Source organism: Alternaria conjuncta, assembly GCF_024043145.1.
Source record: "Alternaria conjuncta strain BMP 0040 chromosome Unknown scaffold_6, whole genome shotgun sequence".
In the NCBI taxonomy this organism is placed as follows: domain Eukaryota; kingdom Fungi; phylum Ascomycota; class Dothideomycetes; order Pleosporales; family Pleosporaceae; genus Alternaria; species Alternaria conjuncta.
This window is the reverse complement of record NW_026250095.1, coordinates 1,931,457-1,950,059: the sequence shown is the minus strand read 5'-3', so window position 1 is coordinate 1,950,059 and position 18,603 is coordinate 1,931,457. Positions and strand designations below refer to the sequence as shown.

The following is an 18,603-nucleotide window of genomic DNA, read 5'->3' as shown; positions in this document are numbered from 1 at the left end:
CTTTCTCTTTCCACGTGCTTGAGCTAGGTCATGGCAAACCATGTAGCTGAGTGAAAGATGAAATGACTTCCCCCATTAGCCTCTTTCGGCTTCACCAGCCCGGTGAGCGCAACGTCAGTGAAAGGGTCAGTTCAAAACAAGCGCTCACCTCCGATAAATGGGCCCACTACTCAGGCCCAAGTTTGCATCACATCAAACGCGTCTCGTTACCTTTGACTCTCAACTCTGACCTACACCACACCAGAAAGTTCAATCATAGCCCTTCTCCAGAGCCATGACTCCTCCTGCCGAGCTCACTCCACCGATGGAAAACCCGCGCCGTTTCCCGACAGTCGAAGAAGACACTCCCACCGGTGAAGCCAGTCAGACACCAACGATCATGTCGGCCTCTGGCTCATCTGCGGCTACCGAAGGAGTCACCACCTCTTCTAATGCGTCCGCTGTCGAGCCACCACCTCATGACATTGCCGACGTCGTCCTCTCATCGCTATCAGAGCACACAAAGCCTCAGCCCATGGACTCCGCTATCAAGACCGCAGACGGCGAAAAGTCTCACCCCGGCTCTGCTAAACGCAACACTCATCTGCCTCCACCAGTTTGCATTCGATCTGGACACCTGCAATACTACACCTCTTTCCCACGTACATCGCCAGAGCAAGTCTCCTCCATCTTCCCAACTGAGCTTCCGCCGCGCCCTCCACGACAGCAATCGTTCTTGAAGCGGCTGCAAGGTTCATCTGCGCGACCTGCTCAGACTGACAAACAAGTGTCTCACGATCACACTTATCGGACGCCCGACATCGAGTTGGCTGCACCTGGTGAGACACTGCGCTCTCATGATGTGGGTCGGTCTCGAAGCCTGATGTTCTGGCTCTTGATTATGCTTGGTATCTGTTTGAGCAGTATTATTGGGATTGTCATCCACTGGGCTGTGACCCGCGAGGAGTAGACGGCTTGATGCAGAACGCGGCTGAGGGGGGTGTGGGAATGAAGCACTGCGGTTGGATAAGCGGAGATTATGGAGATCAATGGGACATCTTACGGACTTATGGCAAAGCATATCTAGAGTCTAGCATCGTATGAACATGGATGTCTTGCGAGCGCTCAGGTTTTGGGAGCTACTGGTGCCTTATGCGCAGCTGGCGACGTTGCGCGCAAGTATGCGCCTCACACAAGAAAGAAATTGAACACTCTGGAGCGTACAGTACTACACAAGCTCGCATGTCTTTCATTGTTATCCGTGTTCTAAACTCCTGACGCATATGTTGTAGTTGGACTAGCTGAAACGTCAATGATATCATCTTTGTATACATCCCATGTGCAATTTCCCCAGGCATGGCTGCGGAAAAAACGAGCTTGTCGTAGCCCAGCCTCCCCCAACCTCCCGTCCTCCAGGCATCCATGTCCAATTTCACAACACGACGTCTCTTTACTGATCGACCTTGCATGCATCTGTTGAGGCCAGACGTTCGCGCTATGCATGGGCGGCGCCCACCGCTTTGACTGACGCTCTATGTTGCTAAGGGAACAGCGGCCGTTGTCGCGATCTAATGCTAGGTATTCACAAAAGCAGGCTTCATTCCTATACGTCAAACATTTCATGCCTTAGCGAAGAGACGCATAAGGTTTGCGGAAGTTGTAAGTCGTACCTGACAGCTGCACAGCATCGACGACTCCGCAATTGTACCTTTCTGTCGGTGTCTCACATCTATCCGACCAACATGCACAGCACGTTTCTGAGGCGACAGTAGTGACACGGCGCTCGGAAGTTAACGTGGCTAGCAGCACCAACCACTTGATTCACAGCATGTGTTTTGCACGCACGCGAGGTTGTACATCACCGCCATCGTTAATCTCGTTTCGATCACAAGCTACTACGTTCACCCGCAGAAGACTCGCTGTCTACACAGGTTACACAGTGGCGGATGTAGGCGTTGAGGCGTTATGCATTCGTAATCCATGTAGACGCGCGGTTGTCTGGGTACCCTGTTGCTAATCTTGATGGAAGGACTAGGTATCTTGTCGCCACAGGGACTCCGCGGGATGATCATGATGCAGGAACGGATGGAAGCTATCCTAGAGCCGGGCGCTCGGTCAGCGAGCAGGGAGAAACATACTTTGCTAGTGTTGAGTATTCCCGAGGTTGGTCTGGAGCTACAACAATCTCTATCATGATGAGTTGTCCCTCCCAGAGTAACATCTTTGCTAGAGAAATTTACGGTACGCGGTATTTCAGAAGACCTTGCACCGAAAGCAATGTGTGAGCCTAGGCCATGTCGCAATTTTGCGAGCATCCTTTCAGGAACCAGCTTGTTTTGTACCTCCATTGATATGTGGGCAGTGGTCATTCCGCATGGTAGATCATGGAGACATGATGGCTGGGCCGTAGCTAATTCGCACAATCCGAATTGCCGGGTAATTTAATGAAGGACGTCATACAGCTTCTGCGAGCCATGTAGGTCGGAAGATTGATTCCATGTCGAGGATCAATTTGATTGAGATAGCCGACAAGATTAAACGACTCTGTGCAGACATGGGCCTTGTTTATCCGGCTTGATGGAGAAGCCTGCTCTCGAGACCTCCGCGGCACCCTAGGACGAACTCCGTGACCGGGTTTAACCACGGTTTACGGCATGCAGCCACAAGTGGGGGTTCGGTAGTCCGGGCGTCCCAGTTAGAGGCGGAAGGTCGACGCCAGATTTGTTCTTCGGTGCAAATATAGCTCTCTGAACATTGCGCATGCCTTGAAGATGATCGGACGTCGGTCCGCGGGCGATGTATACCAAGGTTCTAGTTGAGCCTCAGAGCACATGTAGTCGTCGCTTGCTACCCATAACGTAATAACACTACTGGCGAACAGACGTAGTTGGCAGACAGGAAATTTGTTTGAGCCAAGCTCGTCTCTGACCGACACTCGGTGAGCATTGCTGTAAGGCTGACTTCTCACCTGAGGAAATGCCACGAAGGATTGCGAGCTGAACGTCAGTCGCTGCACTATGCAGGTAAGCAGACGCACCTCATTCCTTCAATATTGTGGCGTTCTTTGCTGTCAGTGATCAAACCACCGACGCGGAAAGTACTGCACCAAATCTGACACTGGGCCGTAAGCCGTTCGCTTCTGTCAAAACCTTCGTGTTGGTACCGGCAACATGCAGATAGTGGACGATGCGCAGGGCTGGCAAGGATGACGTGGGAACGACTCTGTGGTATCTTCGCACCCATGGAGAATACTAGCTTGACCACTGCTGAGCAGTGATACTATGTTCCCGCGCAGATGCCCTCGATCTTGAAGAGTGCATGGGCGTTTGGTCTTCATCCGGCGATGTTGCCTTCCCTCGGACCACATATGGAAGGATGCATCCGCTTCAGCCGTGTATCCAGAGTGGCAACACTGAGACATCGCGATATCATTCGAGACATGAAGACATCGCCGACACTATGGCGCCTGTGGCTATCCAAGACTGCCGGTGCAGCTGTGGTGCATGTCAATAGTCTAATTGCGGTCCTGAACGTCATGAAAACGGTACGGCACGTTTTGAAGGAGGCGATTACAGCCGATTTGGGGCGCCTAACTAAGCGCAAAGTACACATCCCTCCAGGAAAACGTGTTCTCAGTGGCCAGTTTTGCGATGTGGTGATGTTGTGGTCGGTCCATGAGGTCCGGCCCCCCTCACGAACTCCGACACAGCATGGCAGGCTAGTCCGTGCACGGTCTAGCGTTAGCGGCAATTAGCTCAGATCGTCTCGACATGTTGGCTCGCTTGCGCTTCTGGGATCCTTCTTCCTCTCGCTTCACGACTATCAAGCTTTACAAGCACCGGAGACGGCTCTCAACCCCACGGTTAGCTCGGGCGATTGTTCTGCACACTACCCATAGCGGCATCCGCTCCCTGTGTCTACATGTCAATCGATGCCTCGCATGCCCCACTTTCTGCGCGACCCAAGGCACATCACCGCTTGCTGCTGCATCACAGCCTGCTGAGGCTGCCGCCGCCATGTACGACTCAGCACTTGCTGCAGCTCTACCAAGTATCCAGGCCGCTCTCTTAGTCCATCTGCCGCCGAGGCTCGGTAGGTCTAGCTGCATTCAGTCGTGTAACACGAGCTATGCCGACATTTGAGACGAAAGCGACCACTTAAAATTCTCCGTTCATCTACTTAGGGCTGAAATGTAGCCGTCTCTTATGCTCACAGCTCTGGGCAGGCCCTCATACTAAGCCCACGCCCTTACCGTTCATGGGCCGTAGACCGCGCTCATGGCGATCTTGGACGCTTCTTGCGGCAACAGTCTCTACATGGAGTGATCATACCATTGACTAGTGGTGGGAACTCTCCACTGCTGGCATCGGTAGTCTTTCGGCCGATCAATCGGTCCACTAGAGAGGCAGGGCAATGTTGCCATACTGGGGATATAATCTATCGTACCACCCTTTGTTAATCAAACCAGCCAGCCTTCGCTTTTCGTTTACAGCTTGATCTGCGCCTATCTGCACTCGTTGGTCCCGTGCGTAAAGGGTCTGGCAGCTGTCGTTTACATCTACGTTCTTTCATTCCTCCTTCCATACTCCACAATGGTTGTCTCAATCTTCAGATTGGCCACCGCCCTAGGGCTTTTCCTTCCGTCAGTGACTTCGTTCGCTGTGCCATCCGTCGAACACCTCACACCCAGGCTGCCTGAAGTCCCATGGAAGAAGAACGGTCTTTGGAGTGGGCGCGAAAGACGAGACGGCTACAAGACTAATTGTAACCATGGCCCACAGTCGAGAGGGTGCTGGAATGGCGACTTCAGCATCGACACAGATATGGACCTTCATTGGCCGAACACTGGAAAGACTGTCAAGTACCATTTGACCATCTCGAACGCCACTGGAGCCCCGGATGGGTTCGAGAGGCCAATCCTACTCATCAATGGTCAAACGCCAGGACCTGTAAGTGGGACACTTTGAGTCATCTCGTTTCCTTGCTAATATATTACAGACTATCTTAGCGGACTGGGGCGATGATCTTGAGATCACCGTAACTAATAACCTCCAAAGCAACGGTACTGGGCTGCACTGGCATGGTCTGAGGCAACTTGGTTCAAACGAGCAAGACGGAGTGAACGGTATCACCGAATGCCCAATCGCGCCTGGTGACTCCAAGGTCTACAAGTTCAAGGCCACGCAGTATGGCACAACCGTGAGTTGATTTCCGTTACGCATTACATGGGTGGAACCTGACTGACTGTTATAGTGGTATCATTCGCATTACTCTGTACAGTACGGCGATGGACTCGTGGGCCCCTTGGTCATCCGAGGACCAGCAACAGCGAACTACGACATTGACCTTGGTGCGCTTCCAATGACAGATTGGTTCCACGCGACCACTTTCACAGTGAACGCTGCAGCTGTCCACGCCAACGGTCCTCCAGTTGCGGACAATGTTCTCATCAACGGCACGATGACATCAGCCGCCGGTGGAAGTTACGCAGAGACAATCCTTACCCCAGGAAAGGCGCATTTGCTGCGCCTAGTCAACACCGGCATCAACAACTACCTCCATGTCGGTCTCGATGGACATAAGTTCAAGGTCATTTCTGCTGATTTCACACCCATTGAACCATTCGAGACCGACAACCTCGTTCTCTCGGTCGGTAAGTTGACCCGAATCATCTCATGTCTGCCCGTTCGTGGCGACGCTCACAACGTCTGTTCGTGCAACGCGCCCCCACCCACGAGAATGCGCCCACGATAACTATAGTTGGGGAACGTTTCACTGACATGGTCACCAGGTCAACGTTATGAGGTCATTATCAACGCAACCGAGCCTATTGGCAATTACTGGTGGCGAGTAGGTACTGGTGGTCGATGTGATGGTCCCAACGCGAATGCGGCAAACATCAGGAGCATTTTCCGATATGCTGGCGCTCCCGCTGGACAGCCCAACTCGACCGGCAATGTTCTACCGGTGGGCTGTTACGACGAGGCCAATATCGTTCCATACGCCAAGACGATCGTTCCCCAGGAGATGCCCGAGTCGTTGACTTTCGGCTTCAACGACAACTACACTAGCGATGTGACGCAAAACCAAGGGCTGGTGCAGTGGCTTGTCAACGGCAACCCTATGGCAATTGATCTCGATCGACCCACCCTACAGCACGTGCTGGACGGCAACGTCACGTACGGTAACAACCGTCACGTGTTTGAAGTCGATGAGAAGCACAAGGTAAGTCGCCTTCGCTTAACACGTTGATATCCCGACTAACGATATTTGTAGTGGCAGTACTGGGTCATTCAGCAGGATACTACCAACAACACTGCGCCGCCACTGCCTCATCCTATCCATCTCCACGGTCACGACTTCTACGTTCTGGATCAACAAGAAAACGCAGTCTGGAATGGCGACATCTCCCGCCTCAAGACCAACAACCCCATCCGCCGTGACACAGCCAACCTCCCCGCCAGAGGCTACCTTGTTCTCGCCTTCGAGTCCGACAATCCCGGCGCGTGGTTGATGCACTGCCACATTCCCTTCCATGTGGCTGCAGGTCTTGGTGTCCAGTTCCTCGAGCGCTCGTCTGAGATTAAGGCCAAGGATGGTTTCGCTGAGATGAAGAGAACATGCAAGAACTGGCAAACATACCACAGGGAATTCCACCCCAACGGCATCCTATTCCCTGGAGACTCTGGGCTACGGAGGTAGTCTTCCGTCGATTGCTACGACGCGTTTTCCATTCACTGTATCCTTTCTTATTCTTCATTTACTTAAAACACGACATTCCGTTGTGTATGCCTGGGCAAGACGGCGTTTCGTTTTCGCATCATAGATATGCGCTGCTTATCCGCGAAACCTTACCTATGGTAATAATGATAATTCTGAAAAGACCAACAAGTTCCATCAAGCTCCTCTTCGCCACCTTGAGATCAATAACATGTGCGAGCCAACTAATACAATTCCAGGTCGTCATGTCCAGGGCCCTGCATTCCTAGGGAGGAACGCGTCAGGTACCCGAAGTCCCTTATCGCATCCCCAGCCTCCTCCCCTCGGAGATCAGCAACCGACCACCTCATTTTCCATGTCCGGAGCAACTATCCCGAGGTTGCGATGCAAATCCGATGTTCCGCCCGCTACCCGTTGCTTTTCCTTGGTACAGCCTCGGCCTCTGGGGCGGTACCGCGTGCATGACACAGAACGTGGTACAATAGTCAGCACCTAATAACGCGCAGCATTAGTTCAGGTCGCGATGTGTTGGACCCGGGCTCCCGGGAAAAGGAAGGCCAAAATCATAAGCTAGGTGCGATGGGCGAGAGTTGGAGGCATTGCGCGGTTTTGTACTAGAGGGCCGGGGGGCTGGGGGTGTTGTTGTTTTCTCCAACCTCTTCGTGGAGAGAGTTTGGGAGGGGAAAGGTACCTGACGTCTTTTCTCGGGGTGGTGCGTGTTCTCGCATTGGTGAAGTCGTTGCGTTGGGAGAATTGCAGTTGATGACGATAGAATTAAGCACTTCCAAATGAACAGTGCGTTTTTCTTTGTTGATTTGTTACATCAATACCTATGCGCTGATGCAGAAAAAGTAGCGAACGGAAATGCAGTATACATTTTCCAATACAGCATGGCGCAGGATGTCGGGCATCACCAAGTATTCGCGCGAGGAGCACTGGATTGCAAGAGAAGCACATAAGTGAAAGCTTTGTCTCTTAGTCGTCAAAGCGCCTGCCGTCTACATACCCTCCGACAGGGAAAAAACTGAACAGGTCCGCAGATTGCATCACGATAGAAACGTGCAAAGTAGCTCACTCCCTAATACTAAAGAGTTGACCGGGTGACATGACTTGGTACGCACGTCTTTAAGCAACGACTATCCGCTTCCTTCCGGTTTCCTTGTACGAACTCGCTTTCTGCCGTCATTTCTTCTTGCAACCCCCCGATAGATTCATCGTCAGGCAACCTCTCTGACCTTCGAAGATGCGTATCTTTTCGACGAGCCAGCCGCTGGGTCCAACGAACCAGCTACAGCTGACTTTGTCGATAGTAGAATAAGTGGCCTGGCCATTGCCAGGATTCCTGAGACCTGCAAGGACAAACACGGGAAATCCATGTCCCCACGTCCGCGCTTTCAGTTCCAGAATGCCAACAAGGTCGTTGCGAGTGAGCAATGAGATCCAATGTTTGCTTCGATATCGCAAGAGCCGCTCTAACGGCTCAGCAGTAATGTCTGGATCGTTGTTGAAAGTAACCTTGATGTCCATTGGATGATTGATGAGAAGTCGCAAGAGTGGAATCAGATCAGTGATTTCAAATTCGTCGTATCTTCCTTGTCCAACACCCAGATGTACATCTGTCACTGGCAGGAACTTATCGTGACGATCGACGTCGACCTTCGTGGTAATGAGGAACGTATCAATGTAGTGGCATGCGTCGTCGATGTTAACGATATGCTGGTATAGCAGCAATGGTCGGAATTCGCATCGGATTTGTGTACACACGTTTGTAAACTGAATAAGTGGCATGTCACCCCTGCTGACTGAATGTGGTGTAGATGCTAGGAGGAAGCCGTAGATCTTATTTCGTAGTTCTAGAAAGGTTCAGCAAACAGCTGACTGCGTCAGTCATTGGTCTAATCTTACCACCAGGTAGCTTAAGAAACGGGAAGATGTTGCTTGAGGGATGAATTGTGTCAGCATCTTGCGCACGTTCGGGGGAATGAGCCTGTTGAGAACTCGTCATAGTGAAAGCTGATGATGCTCATGTCAACAGCGGCCCCGGCCCCTTTATAGCGTTGGTGTTTGTATAGGAGAAGTCTCTGGAAAATACAGGTCATTCGGAGACCTTTTACCCTTCTCTGCTTCCGCAAACAACAATTGCGTTCATGTCCACCAAGCCATGTGCTAGGAATTCGTCTTGCGCGTCGTTCTTACGATGCGGCAATGTAGCAGAAATACCGCTTCGTCGAGCGAATGACCATAAATTTGTGTGATGTTGGTAGTATTCAGGGCAATTGACGAGTGGTGGATCGATCAAGTCACAGACGTCTGAAGACCTCCTGGTGTCACAAAGAACCTGACGGTTTCGGTGTCTCATCGCTCCGTACGCGGCAATTAGCCCACGCTTGCTGGTTTTTCGCTCATTTGAAAGTGATAGAAGGGGTTGTATGACTTCTGTGATGCTATGATATTCTCCATATGTACACAGCGTCTATTCCTCCGCGCGTTGTTCTTCCAATGATAATGACTAGAACTCGGAGATCATGTCGCCCCTCCGCTTGCCGCGCATGTCCCACTTGCCCTGTAAATTTTCGTCAGCATCCATACGTCTTGCTTTCCATATACGCAGCGTCTCGAATGCCGCTTCCCCACCGCCCAAATGCGTCCTTGTCCAAACTCACCTCTGTCATGTATCCTGCCGTACCCAGCATAGCGGGCACCGCGACGACGTAGGCGAATGTGAGCCAAGCTGTGCGCTTCGTCCAGCGGAAGTACTTGTGGCGGTTGACAGTCATGTCTGTTCCTCGTCAGTACCGCGTATTGCGTATCCCCCTCCTCTATTGCCCATGTCCCAACTCTTGCGCCTTTGAGGCCAATCCTTCTTTTCAAAGCGCCGGTTTTCGGGATATCGCAGAGGTCTTCAGGGTGCGGGGTCGGTGGTGAACGTACTGGCCCATTTGATAATGGCGGGATCCGCGTGGATCACTGCGTACAGTCAGCGATTGCGCCCCCAATAGCCCTCTCCGCGGTGATACGCACTGCCGTGGTTGTGACCCGCCATGCGGCGGAAAGTTGGCTGCATGTTTGCGGACTCTTGCGCGTGTCGAGGTGTTGCGCAGTTGGTGAGCTTGCGGTTGACGAGGTGCGCGCGGTGAGGTCGGCGGAGGTGCGGCAAGTGCCGCTGGGTCTTGGCGCTTCAGGATATCATCATGTACAATCACCAAACAGCAACAGGCTATATGAGAATGCCGTCATGAGTGTACATTAAGCTCTGCGTGCTGTCGGAGTAGTTCCATGTCCTTCAAAGTCGCCTTGTCTTACGCTCAGGCCTCTGCAACGGCATGTTCTATCCACGCGACAACCCTTGATAACATCTCGACCGACTTGCCCCGTCTTACACACCCTCAGTGTCTACAAAACTACTACATGTAGTAATTGTTGATGCCTCGTTCCTGCTTCTCATCGATGCTGCGGAGGGTCGGCGAAACCGACACTAGATACATGGATGACCGAGTGCCCGAGCGGGCAGCCAACCACCGATGGGCGCTGAACGCCGAAGCTTGTGACGGCATCAGATAAATCCGTCCAAGAACCTCGGTGGTATTGAAAACTTACTTTCATCACTGCAATTACTGTCCAGAATCTGCTGTAACCACAGATTCCAACATCCAAACTACCAAGGACCGTCGCAAACATGTCGAACCAGCAGGGAGCAAAGATCACCGTCCATTGGTAAGTTACCAAGTCTGTCACATGCCTGTCATCCCCGTGCGGTCCACGGGTCCCACCACATTGCGCCATCGCCATCAGCAACCACGACTAATCAGCCAAATAGGTTGAACAAATCCCGTGGCCAGCGCGTGGTCTGGCTGCTCGAAGAGCTCGGCCTTGAGTACGACATCGCGGTGCACAAGCGCGATGAGAACAAGCGCGCGGGTCCCGAGCTAAAGGCCATCCATCCTTTGGGGAAATCGCCATGCGTTACCATCAGGCCTGCGAACTCTGAGAAGGACATTGTCATCGCTGAGAGTGAGACGATTATGGAGTACATTTGCGACCACTTTGGCAAGGACTTGGTTCCCAAGCGGTACCCTGAGGGACAGGAGGGTGTGCTTGGCGCTGAGACTGAGGAGTGGATGAGGTATAAGGTGAGATAGATTTAGAAGTCGACTATCAACAGGACAAAACAGCTAACATGTATGCAGTTCCTGATGGACTACACCGAGGGTAGTCTCTTCACCATCCTGATCCTGGCGCTAGTCACCGGAAGTAAGTATACCCTGCTACCTTCCCACTTCAACACACTCACCATTGCAGACATCAAAAACGCCCCCGTCCCCTTCTTCCTCAAGCCCATCACTAACGGGGTCGCCGGTAAGATTGACTCTGGCTTCGTCGACCCAGAGCTGAAGACGCACTTTGACTTCCTCGAGGACTACCTTGTCAACTCTCCCAGCAAGGGCGAGTTCTTCTGCAGCGACAAACTTACCGCTGCGGATATCATGATTCACTTCGGACTTGAGGGTGCGACACAGAGGCTGCCGTTGAGCGAGACCAGTTACCCCAAGTTGTACGAGTACATGAGGAGGCTGCAGAAGACGGATGGGTATATGCGTGCTGCGAAGAGGGTGGAGGAGGCGAGTGGAGAGAAATACGTTCCGTTTAGTGACGCGAAGTTGTAAGGGTCTGGTCTCAAGATGTATATGCTACTGCAGATCAAATATCTGGAGTGGTGACTCCTAATTACAACCATCGAGTCTGTTCTTTTGTTTGCATGATGTTACACGACAGTTGTTTTGCTTACCAAACATACACCGGCCGTCTAACTAGTCATAGTGTTTCGATTCTTACCCACGAGAGCTCCCACACGACACCACTACACGCCCACACAAGCCGCTCCGTGACGTAGAGCGACAACAAATCGGCCGAGTGGCATAAGCAATCAAGTCTACGCTGCATTAATAATCGAAAACAAGCTCTAACGCCCAGACCGCGACTGCGCACAGTCACTACGAAAGCGAGACTCCAACACCGCCACAGAGAATAACACATGCGACTGGGGGAGATTGCCCAAAAGAGGCTTCCACAGGTGGCTTTGATACGCGAGTGAACAGTTTAGGGCGAAGTGGCGTAAGCTTAAAGTCACGGCCAAGACATACGGCTTGCTTACAGTGATTTTTGGGCTTCGTGGGGACGAAGTTGATCACGAGTACAGTACCCATATCGTTCTCGCATAGATTCATACGCACGAAAAGATGTGAGGTATGGGCCCTCGAGCGGAAGGTGCCGACGACAGTGTTGGCATCTGCTCACTCAACAACACCCTTTCGTATTGGAGGTCACGTGTAACACTTCTATTGGTTTGGAACTTGAGCTCGGTCTCTCATCCACTTCAATGTGGGCTGCGTATTTTAGAGAGTTACTTCATCGTATTGGGCACTGACGAACATTGTAGTAAGGAGCAAAACGTTCACCGCGTAAACGTCATGATAACGCCATCTCTTGTCTCCCAATGCTTGTGCACTCGGACAGTGCGCAAGAGAAGAGTCATGTTTACGAGTGTTGGAAAATGGAAATTCCATCGCCGAGCACGACCGTGACTTGGGGCGACAAAAGCTGAGTGCGTTACGGCGGCAGCGTAGCCCTAGGAGTTTTCCACCGGTGTACTCAAATTGATGGGTCAACCACTTTGCGAGCTCTTCATCCTGATTAATCAGGATCAAAGCTCCCGTCTGAGAGTCATTCGGTGAACACAGGCTCTGGTGGTGGCCTTGGACTCAAGCTCTCCAAGGCACCCAACCTTGGAATGCTTATTGATTCTCACAGTCATGTAGGCGTCCATCCTCGTACCATCACCACCACCACCTACATCATGTCTCGTCTATTTTGCACACGTTCAGGCATTCATAGTTAAACTGCTGATGTGAATTTCATAGCCATGAGAACAAGCACGTCCAATAAGTGTTGATGATGGCTGTATCCGGTATCATTCCTAGTGTCACATGTGTAGAAGTTGTTGGTTTTGATGCGTGTGTGATCAGACGTGGCTGGAATAGACCGGGCGTAAAAAACGCCTTGACAAAAAGCTGGAGTGGGAACGAGAGGGAAGACAGTCGGTCAGGAAGATTCTATAGAGGCATATAAGGAATGCCAACATCCTGCCAGAAGCTCCTCACCACACTCGCATCTTCTCAATCAACCTCATCCATAACAATACAACCAGCAAAATGCACTCCATCCTCATCACCACCCTCCTGGCTACCCTCGCAGTAGCCAACCCGATCGCTCCCGGACCTCCCTACCACTCCAAACGAACCATAAATCCCAACACCGTCAACGCCCTCACCGCCGCCGAACTAACCACCCAACGCAACGCCCTCCTCCTCGCACAATCCGAAACCGCCCGCGAAGCCATCCTCTTCCCCAACCCACCCAACGCCGCAAACGACACCTTCCAATTCATCAACAACACCGTGACACCCCCCACCGCCGGCTCCATCTTCCTATCTACCATCAACAACTTCCCAGCACTGGGCTCCACGGGCCTCGCAGCAGCCGTGGGTTTCGTGAATCCCTGTGGTCTCAACACGCCGCACTGGCATCCCCGCTCCAACGAGTTCCTCACCGTAACCCAAGGAACACTAATCGGTGCACTCCTCCTCGAAAACGACAGCGGTTTCGGTAACGTTGTCGGCGGCGCACCACCCGTCCGCGGCCCTTACAAACAGATCGAAACCACACTGTCCAACTACACCGGCATGCTCTTCCCCAGGGGTCTCATCCACTGGCAATTCAACCCCGAATGCGAGCCCGCTGTTTTCGTCGCGGGTTTCGATGTCAACGACCCTGGCCGTGTGGAAGCTGCCAGGGGCTTCTTCTCCGGTACGCCGGATGAGGTTCTCGAGGCTAGTGCGGGTTACAGTGAGTTCTTGACGCCGGAACAGATTGCGGGTTTGAGGCCGCAGTTGACGAGCGATTTCACGGCTATTGTGGAGAGTTGCGCGAAGAAGTGTGGGATTCCTTACAAGGCTCCTGGGGGTGGTGAGTCTTCTTCGACGGTGAGTGGTTACCCTACTGCTACGAGCGGATACCCGATGTCTACAGGCGGGTACTAGGGTTGGGCGACATATGAGGTTGGTTGTTCAGTCTGAAATGAGATTGTAGGTAGGATCTCCCAAGGGATAGGTAAAGATGATCGTTCGTTTGTGAGTATATGATGGCGTTTGGGATTAGATCGCGCTTTCTTTTGTATATAGACGCTCGCTAGATGATTTTGTTATGGAATATAGACTGAACTTCCTCGCGCTAGCTAGCCAGATTGATCTTGCAAGTACTGTGAAGGTTACGATGCAGAGCCCACATGACCTGCACTCTTTCAGCAACACTTGAAGTCAGCAACCGTCCACTAAGTGATTTTGCTGCTCACTACGAAATGCAGCGAACGCCTCCTGGCTTCATGATAGCCATCACCTTTTACCATCGTGATATTATGTATCCTCCACGCACAACGATGAGAAAGTCCAGACGTATCTTGTGCTAAGCATCCAAGCTGCAAATAGCCAGCGTTTACGTCTTGTTGGTTTGGGCAGAGGAACTTGACAACCTATTCCCACATCAATCAAAAAAAGACTCCGAATAGGCCCACCGCCTACATCAACATAGAAGCGTACAACATAGATAACCTAGCGTCGATGTAGGCTCTAGACCTGTATAGTTTTTCCTCTCGTGTAAGGTGTTCCCATCATGTCGGCACAAGTTCGGCAGTTCAAATCAACGTTAGTGGGGCAAAAAATTGCAAAAAAAAGTGCAAAAACATACAACAGCGGGTATTCCCCAGTGGTCACCCACCTGAGTACTAATCTGCCGATATCTTGCTTAACTAGGGCTGAGCGGACGGGAAGCTGTGGTCTCAAGATTCTATGGTCGTATGTGGAAGAATTGGTTGGAAAATATCGATATATTGGCAGGTCGACTGCACATTCGCGAGAATTCTGCGTCGACCCTAGCCCGCTTGATCCACTATGCTAGCCACCACCCAGGAACTTCCTCGAAGAATTGCGTGGCCGCTCGTTGGTAAAAGCTTCAAGTTTGACGGCACACAAGATGACTTGCATCCTCTTTCCCTCGGCGTCGCCCTTGACAGGTTCGACGCGGATGCGCCAGTGCGCGCGCCTGACTGTCCATTGTACATCTTCGGCATCTCCCCCTCTCTCCTCAGTCCAGAACCATTTCTTCTTTTGATGTATGCTGCGAATGCCGATCATACCGTATTCATCGTGCGTGAGCTCCGCCGGTGATCCGTCGATTTCTAGAGCGGTATCTTCATAGACCCGTACACGGACGCGACGTTCGCTGACGCCTGAGTTGGCTGGGCTGACGGGTTGGGCGGCGACACCGGCACCAGATTGCAGGTACATGAGACCTAAGGGTTGTGTAGCGGGTAAGCCCATCTTAGAGGCTATGACGGAGAAGAGAGACGTTACTCGTGCAAGAGTCGAATCATGAAAAGTGGCACGAAATTCAACTCCGAATTCAGGAGATGAGTCAATCGCTATCTTCAAGGGAATGAACAATGTCGTGGCCTCTGTTGACGCAATTTCAACGACGAGAGTGTTGCTTTGCGCATGGTCGTCCGTATATGGTCGAGCGTACGACACATATCCCGCCTTCAAAACCGCACTGCTGCTTGCCGTTGATGGGGCGGGGCTTGCAACACTGCTGACGAGTAGAGGATTTGGTGGGACGCTTGTTGACTGAGCACCAGACACTGTTTCCGAACCTGACTCACTTCCTGAACCCGACTCGCCGAGGTCTTTATCAGGAGTGAAGGAGATACCCGATTGTCGGATGTCTTCAAGACGGATCAGGATCTCAGACTCTTGACGTTTTAGGTTATAAGATATATCGCAGGGTATGAGCTTTTGCTCTAGGCCCTTGAGATGGAAGTATCGCGCATCTCTGAGTAGGCGAGAGCGATGCGCGTCGCTTCGGATCTCGACATTGTAGCCCTGCAGTAATTGTATTAGCTCGCGGAAGACCTCCCCGTCTCTACTCGGCACTGAAGGAGGCTTGATGGACGGCGGTCGAAGCAAGGCATCGCGGTCCAGTCCCGGGAATGCCTCGTTTGGCGTCGAGAAGAAATGCGCAAAGCCTAGCGAGAAATAGTTCGGGCTGTCTCCGGGGGCAGAGAAGAGATCGCGTTGTATCTGGAAGGGGCTTCCCCCGATGCGCACGAAGATGTCGGTGCTGAACAGCTGTTTGGTGAGACGAGGCACTGCTGATGTTAGCATATATTCCTTTTGCTATGGATGGCTAAGCTTACGCGAGTAGAACTGCGCATCTGCATACAGCTTGACGAAATGTTCGCCGTCTCTCGGTGTGATGTGGTAGCCCTGGAGGTGGAGCGCGATATCGCGAAATGTATCCGGATCGCGGTCGATGTACAGCGTCCTCACGCCACCAGCACGACCGCCATTGTCATGCAATTGCTGGCCGAAGAAATGCGAAAAGTGTGAGGGTGCTCTAATAGTCTTAGTTGCTGTTCCGTTTTGATGTCTTCAGCGTGTACTCACCATCTGACGAAATCGACGCTCCTGACAGTCTGAACAGCTCCGACCCAATCTGTATTGGGAACACCTTGCCGGCAGGAAGGATGTCGAGTGCGCCGGGCGACCCAGGCACTTTACGTGGTGTCGAGACATCGATGACCCTTCCCTGTGGCCCGGTACCTTTACTCTGGTCCTTCCGTCGCTCTGTATTTGTGTTGTCTCGTGACACTTGCCGTGGTGTGGCTTCGGAGGTAACAGCGGAGCGTGTCATGGTTGGCGTTTGAGCGTGGTCCGGGGCTGTGACGGCTGGCGAAGCAGCTGAGGCGTCGGATGGTTGTCGCGACACGTTCTGGCGCTTCGGGGGGTTCTCCGCTGCGGCACTGTCTTGCTGTGCGGCTGAGGGAGACTCTGTGTCGGCCTTCCTCTTCGTGCCTGCTTGAACAGTCGGTCGTTGTTGCTGTTGTGCTGGAGCTGGTGGCAGCGGAGGCGACAGCTGGTTCTGGCTTTGCGCGACATTTGGCGCTGGAGTGACGCTCTGGCTCTGTGAGAATGCCTGGTACGCTGCTTCGCCTGCGGAGACAGGAAGCGGGATGTTGTAGTTGTTTATGGCATCTGCCTGGCCTTGGTATTCTTGGACAAGTTCGCCCTGCGGCTCGTACTGGTCCGTGAAGTCGGTGAAGTCGAGCGCGTCCCAGCCGGTAGGCACAGAGGAGCCAAAGCCCAAGCCTGCGAAGTGACCTGCCATCACTGGGTGCTGTGCCGCAGTGTAGTCGTGATACCCCGCGGCGAAGTCATGGCTATGCGCCTGGCTCGCGGCCTCGGTCGTGTTTGCGTCGTGCTCGGCATGATAGGCACCGTAGAAGTGCTGCGGGTGCTGTTGCGGAGCTCCACCTGCTTGGTCATAGGTTTGAAATGCAAAATCGCGAGATGATGCGCCCGGGCGGTCGGACATTGGCTAGCTACACCGGAAATCCTTCGCATTAAGCGACGAAGAACCTCAATGCAGAAGCAAGTTGCGACTTGCACAGAAGGAGGAATGCCAGCCCTGCGTTGCTGATGAGAAGCTGACCAACAGCTCTGTCATGGGTAGCTTGCGGGTTCGTTACTCAATGCGGTTGGCTGCACCCGGGAAGGATCCTGTGGAACTCGAGAGAAGAACGTAGGGAATAGCGAAACCTCGTAGCAATGTCGCTGAGCTACCGGAATGGCCCAGGCGGCCATATAAGAAGGCATTGCGAGCTACTGATGGTGAGGCTGAGAGTGCCCAGGAAAGGCTGACATGCTGTAGATGTGCAGGTGCAGATGGGAGCTGGCAGTCGGGGAAGCGACGCCCGGCGGCATCACCGACAGCAAGCGGGGCTGACGTGAGAAACCCTCCATCGCACCAACATCGCCCCGTTACGCTCACTGAGCGTCTTCAAACCTGCGTCCTCTAGAGAGACATATCGCTCAATGGTCTCCCGTTGCAAATGCCACGACAGCAAGTCGGCTCCCGGATCCATTCTTCGACATCAGAACATCACTCTCAAGTTCGGTGAGAACCTCCCAGGCCCACCAAGTCGAACGTGATTTTCGCATCTGGATGCCATGTATGCCTCTAAAGTCGCACCAACATCGCCCCGTTGCGCCCACTGAGCGGTATGCAAACCAGGACCTCAGATACCTGAGACACGTCCTGAATCCAGGCGGCTATTCCAACGACGTGTCAATTCCCAAATGCCTCGAAAACAAATGTTCCACGTATCAACGCGCCGAGTTTACAGCCTATGGCATACCCGGGTACCGTCACTTCTGGACGGATACAAAGCGTACTTCTTCAACATCGCGACTTGTACCACACCTTTGGTTCTAGACCACAATATAGCAGTTGTAGATCTAACATCTTCGAGTAATACGATGCCGCCCAAGTGCCGGCCCCGTGGCACTAGTGAAGGCATTAGCACGTTGTGAGGTACATCTGACACCGTCATGACGTTAAGTCATGTAGTCCAGTAGCTCTTAAGACCGTCGAATTCCCCTGCCTGCCTATCTTGCACTACTTCTCTTCCCTCGATTCTCCCCAAAAGTCGACAATATGATACAGAGCACTTCGAGAGAAATTTCTCCGCGTGTTTGCAGTCCAAGATGCAACATTTCCGCCAACAACACTAGCACGATACGACGTAGTGTGGACACCGTCTAGACATCCATCTTCAAAAGCTCTCTTCAGACCCGCGACTATCTTCTCATTCTCTTGCATGTGCACTATTTTACAGATCGACACGTCTAGAACAATACACGAAGAGATTCAGAGCGAGGTCGATTACAATTGAGAGTTCATTACATCTGCATAGATGTGTTGATCGAGTCTAAACTACACCAGAGGCCTCTCCTT

General features: G+C 52.5%; 6 protein-coding genes across 6 annotated transcripts; 4 read left to right on the top strand and 2 right to left on the bottom strand.

The window, feature by feature from the left end:
* Positions 1 to 274: 274 nt before the first annotated feature.
* On the top strand, positions 275 to 949 carry J4E85_005062 (uncharacterized protein; the record flags this gene model as incomplete). Its single annotated transcript, XM_051469312.1, has 1 exon — positions 275 to 949. The coding sequence occupies one exon, from the start codon at positions 275 to 277 to the stop codon at positions 947 to 949; it is 675 nt and encodes a 224-aa protein (XP_051327527.1).
* A 3,622-nt stretch (positions 950 to 4,571) lies between these two features.
* J4E85_005061 (uncharacterized protein) lies at positions 4,572 to 6,681 on the top strand (the record flags this gene model as incomplete). The annotated part of the gene is made up of 5 exons (XM_051469311.1): positions 4,572 to 4,928; positions 4,978 to 5,178; positions 5,233 to 5,632; positions 5,771 to 6,204; positions 6,256 to 6,681. 5 exons carry the CDS (start codon positions 4,572 to 4,574, stop codon positions 6,679 to 6,681), a joined length of 1,818 nt encoding a protein of 605 aa, XP_051327526.1.
* A 2,527-nt stretch (positions 6,682 to 9,208) lies between these two features.
* On the bottom strand, positions 9,209 to 9,763 carry J4E85_005060 (uncharacterized protein; the record flags this gene model as incomplete). The annotated part of the gene is made up of 4 exons (XM_051469310.1): positions 9,209 to 9,262; positions 9,363 to 9,478; positions 9,631 to 9,666; positions 9,721 to 9,763. 4 exons carry the CDS (start codon positions 9,761 to 9,763, stop codon positions 9,209 to 9,211), a joined length of 249 nt encoding a protein of 82 aa, XP_051327525.1.
* Positions 9,764 to 10,375: 612 nt separating this feature from the next.
* On the top strand, positions 10,376 to 11,363 carry J4E85_005059 (uncharacterized protein; the record flags this gene model as incomplete). The annotated part of the gene is made up of 4 exons (XM_051469309.1): positions 10,376 to 10,413; positions 10,517 to 10,829; positions 10,887 to 10,950; positions 10,999 to 11,363. The coding sequence occupies 4 exons, from the start codon at positions 10,376 to 10,378 to the stop codon at positions 11,361 to 11,363; spliced, it is 780 nt and encodes a 259-aa protein (XP_051327524.1).
* Positions 11,364 to 12,908: 1,545 nt separating this feature from the next.
* On the top strand, positions 12,909 to 13,796 carry J4E85_005058 (uncharacterized protein; the record flags this gene model as incomplete). Its single annotated transcript, XM_051469308.1, has 1 exon — positions 12,909 to 13,796. The coding sequence occupies one exon, from the start codon at positions 12,909 to 12,911 to the stop codon at positions 13,794 to 13,796; it is 888 nt and encodes a 295-aa protein (XP_051327523.1).
* A 909-nt stretch (positions 13,797 to 14,705) lies between these two features.
* On the bottom strand, positions 14,706 to 17,181 carry J4E85_005057 (uncharacterized protein; the record flags this gene model as incomplete). The annotated part of the gene is made up of 3 exons (XM_051469307.1): positions 14,706 to 15,955; positions 16,004 to 16,201; positions 16,254 to 17,181. The coding sequence occupies 3 exons, from the start codon at positions 17,179 to 17,181 to the stop codon at positions 14,706 to 14,708; spliced, it is 2,376 nt and encodes a 791-aa protein (XP_051327522.1).
* Positions 17,182 to 18,603: the final 1,422 nt, after the last annotated feature.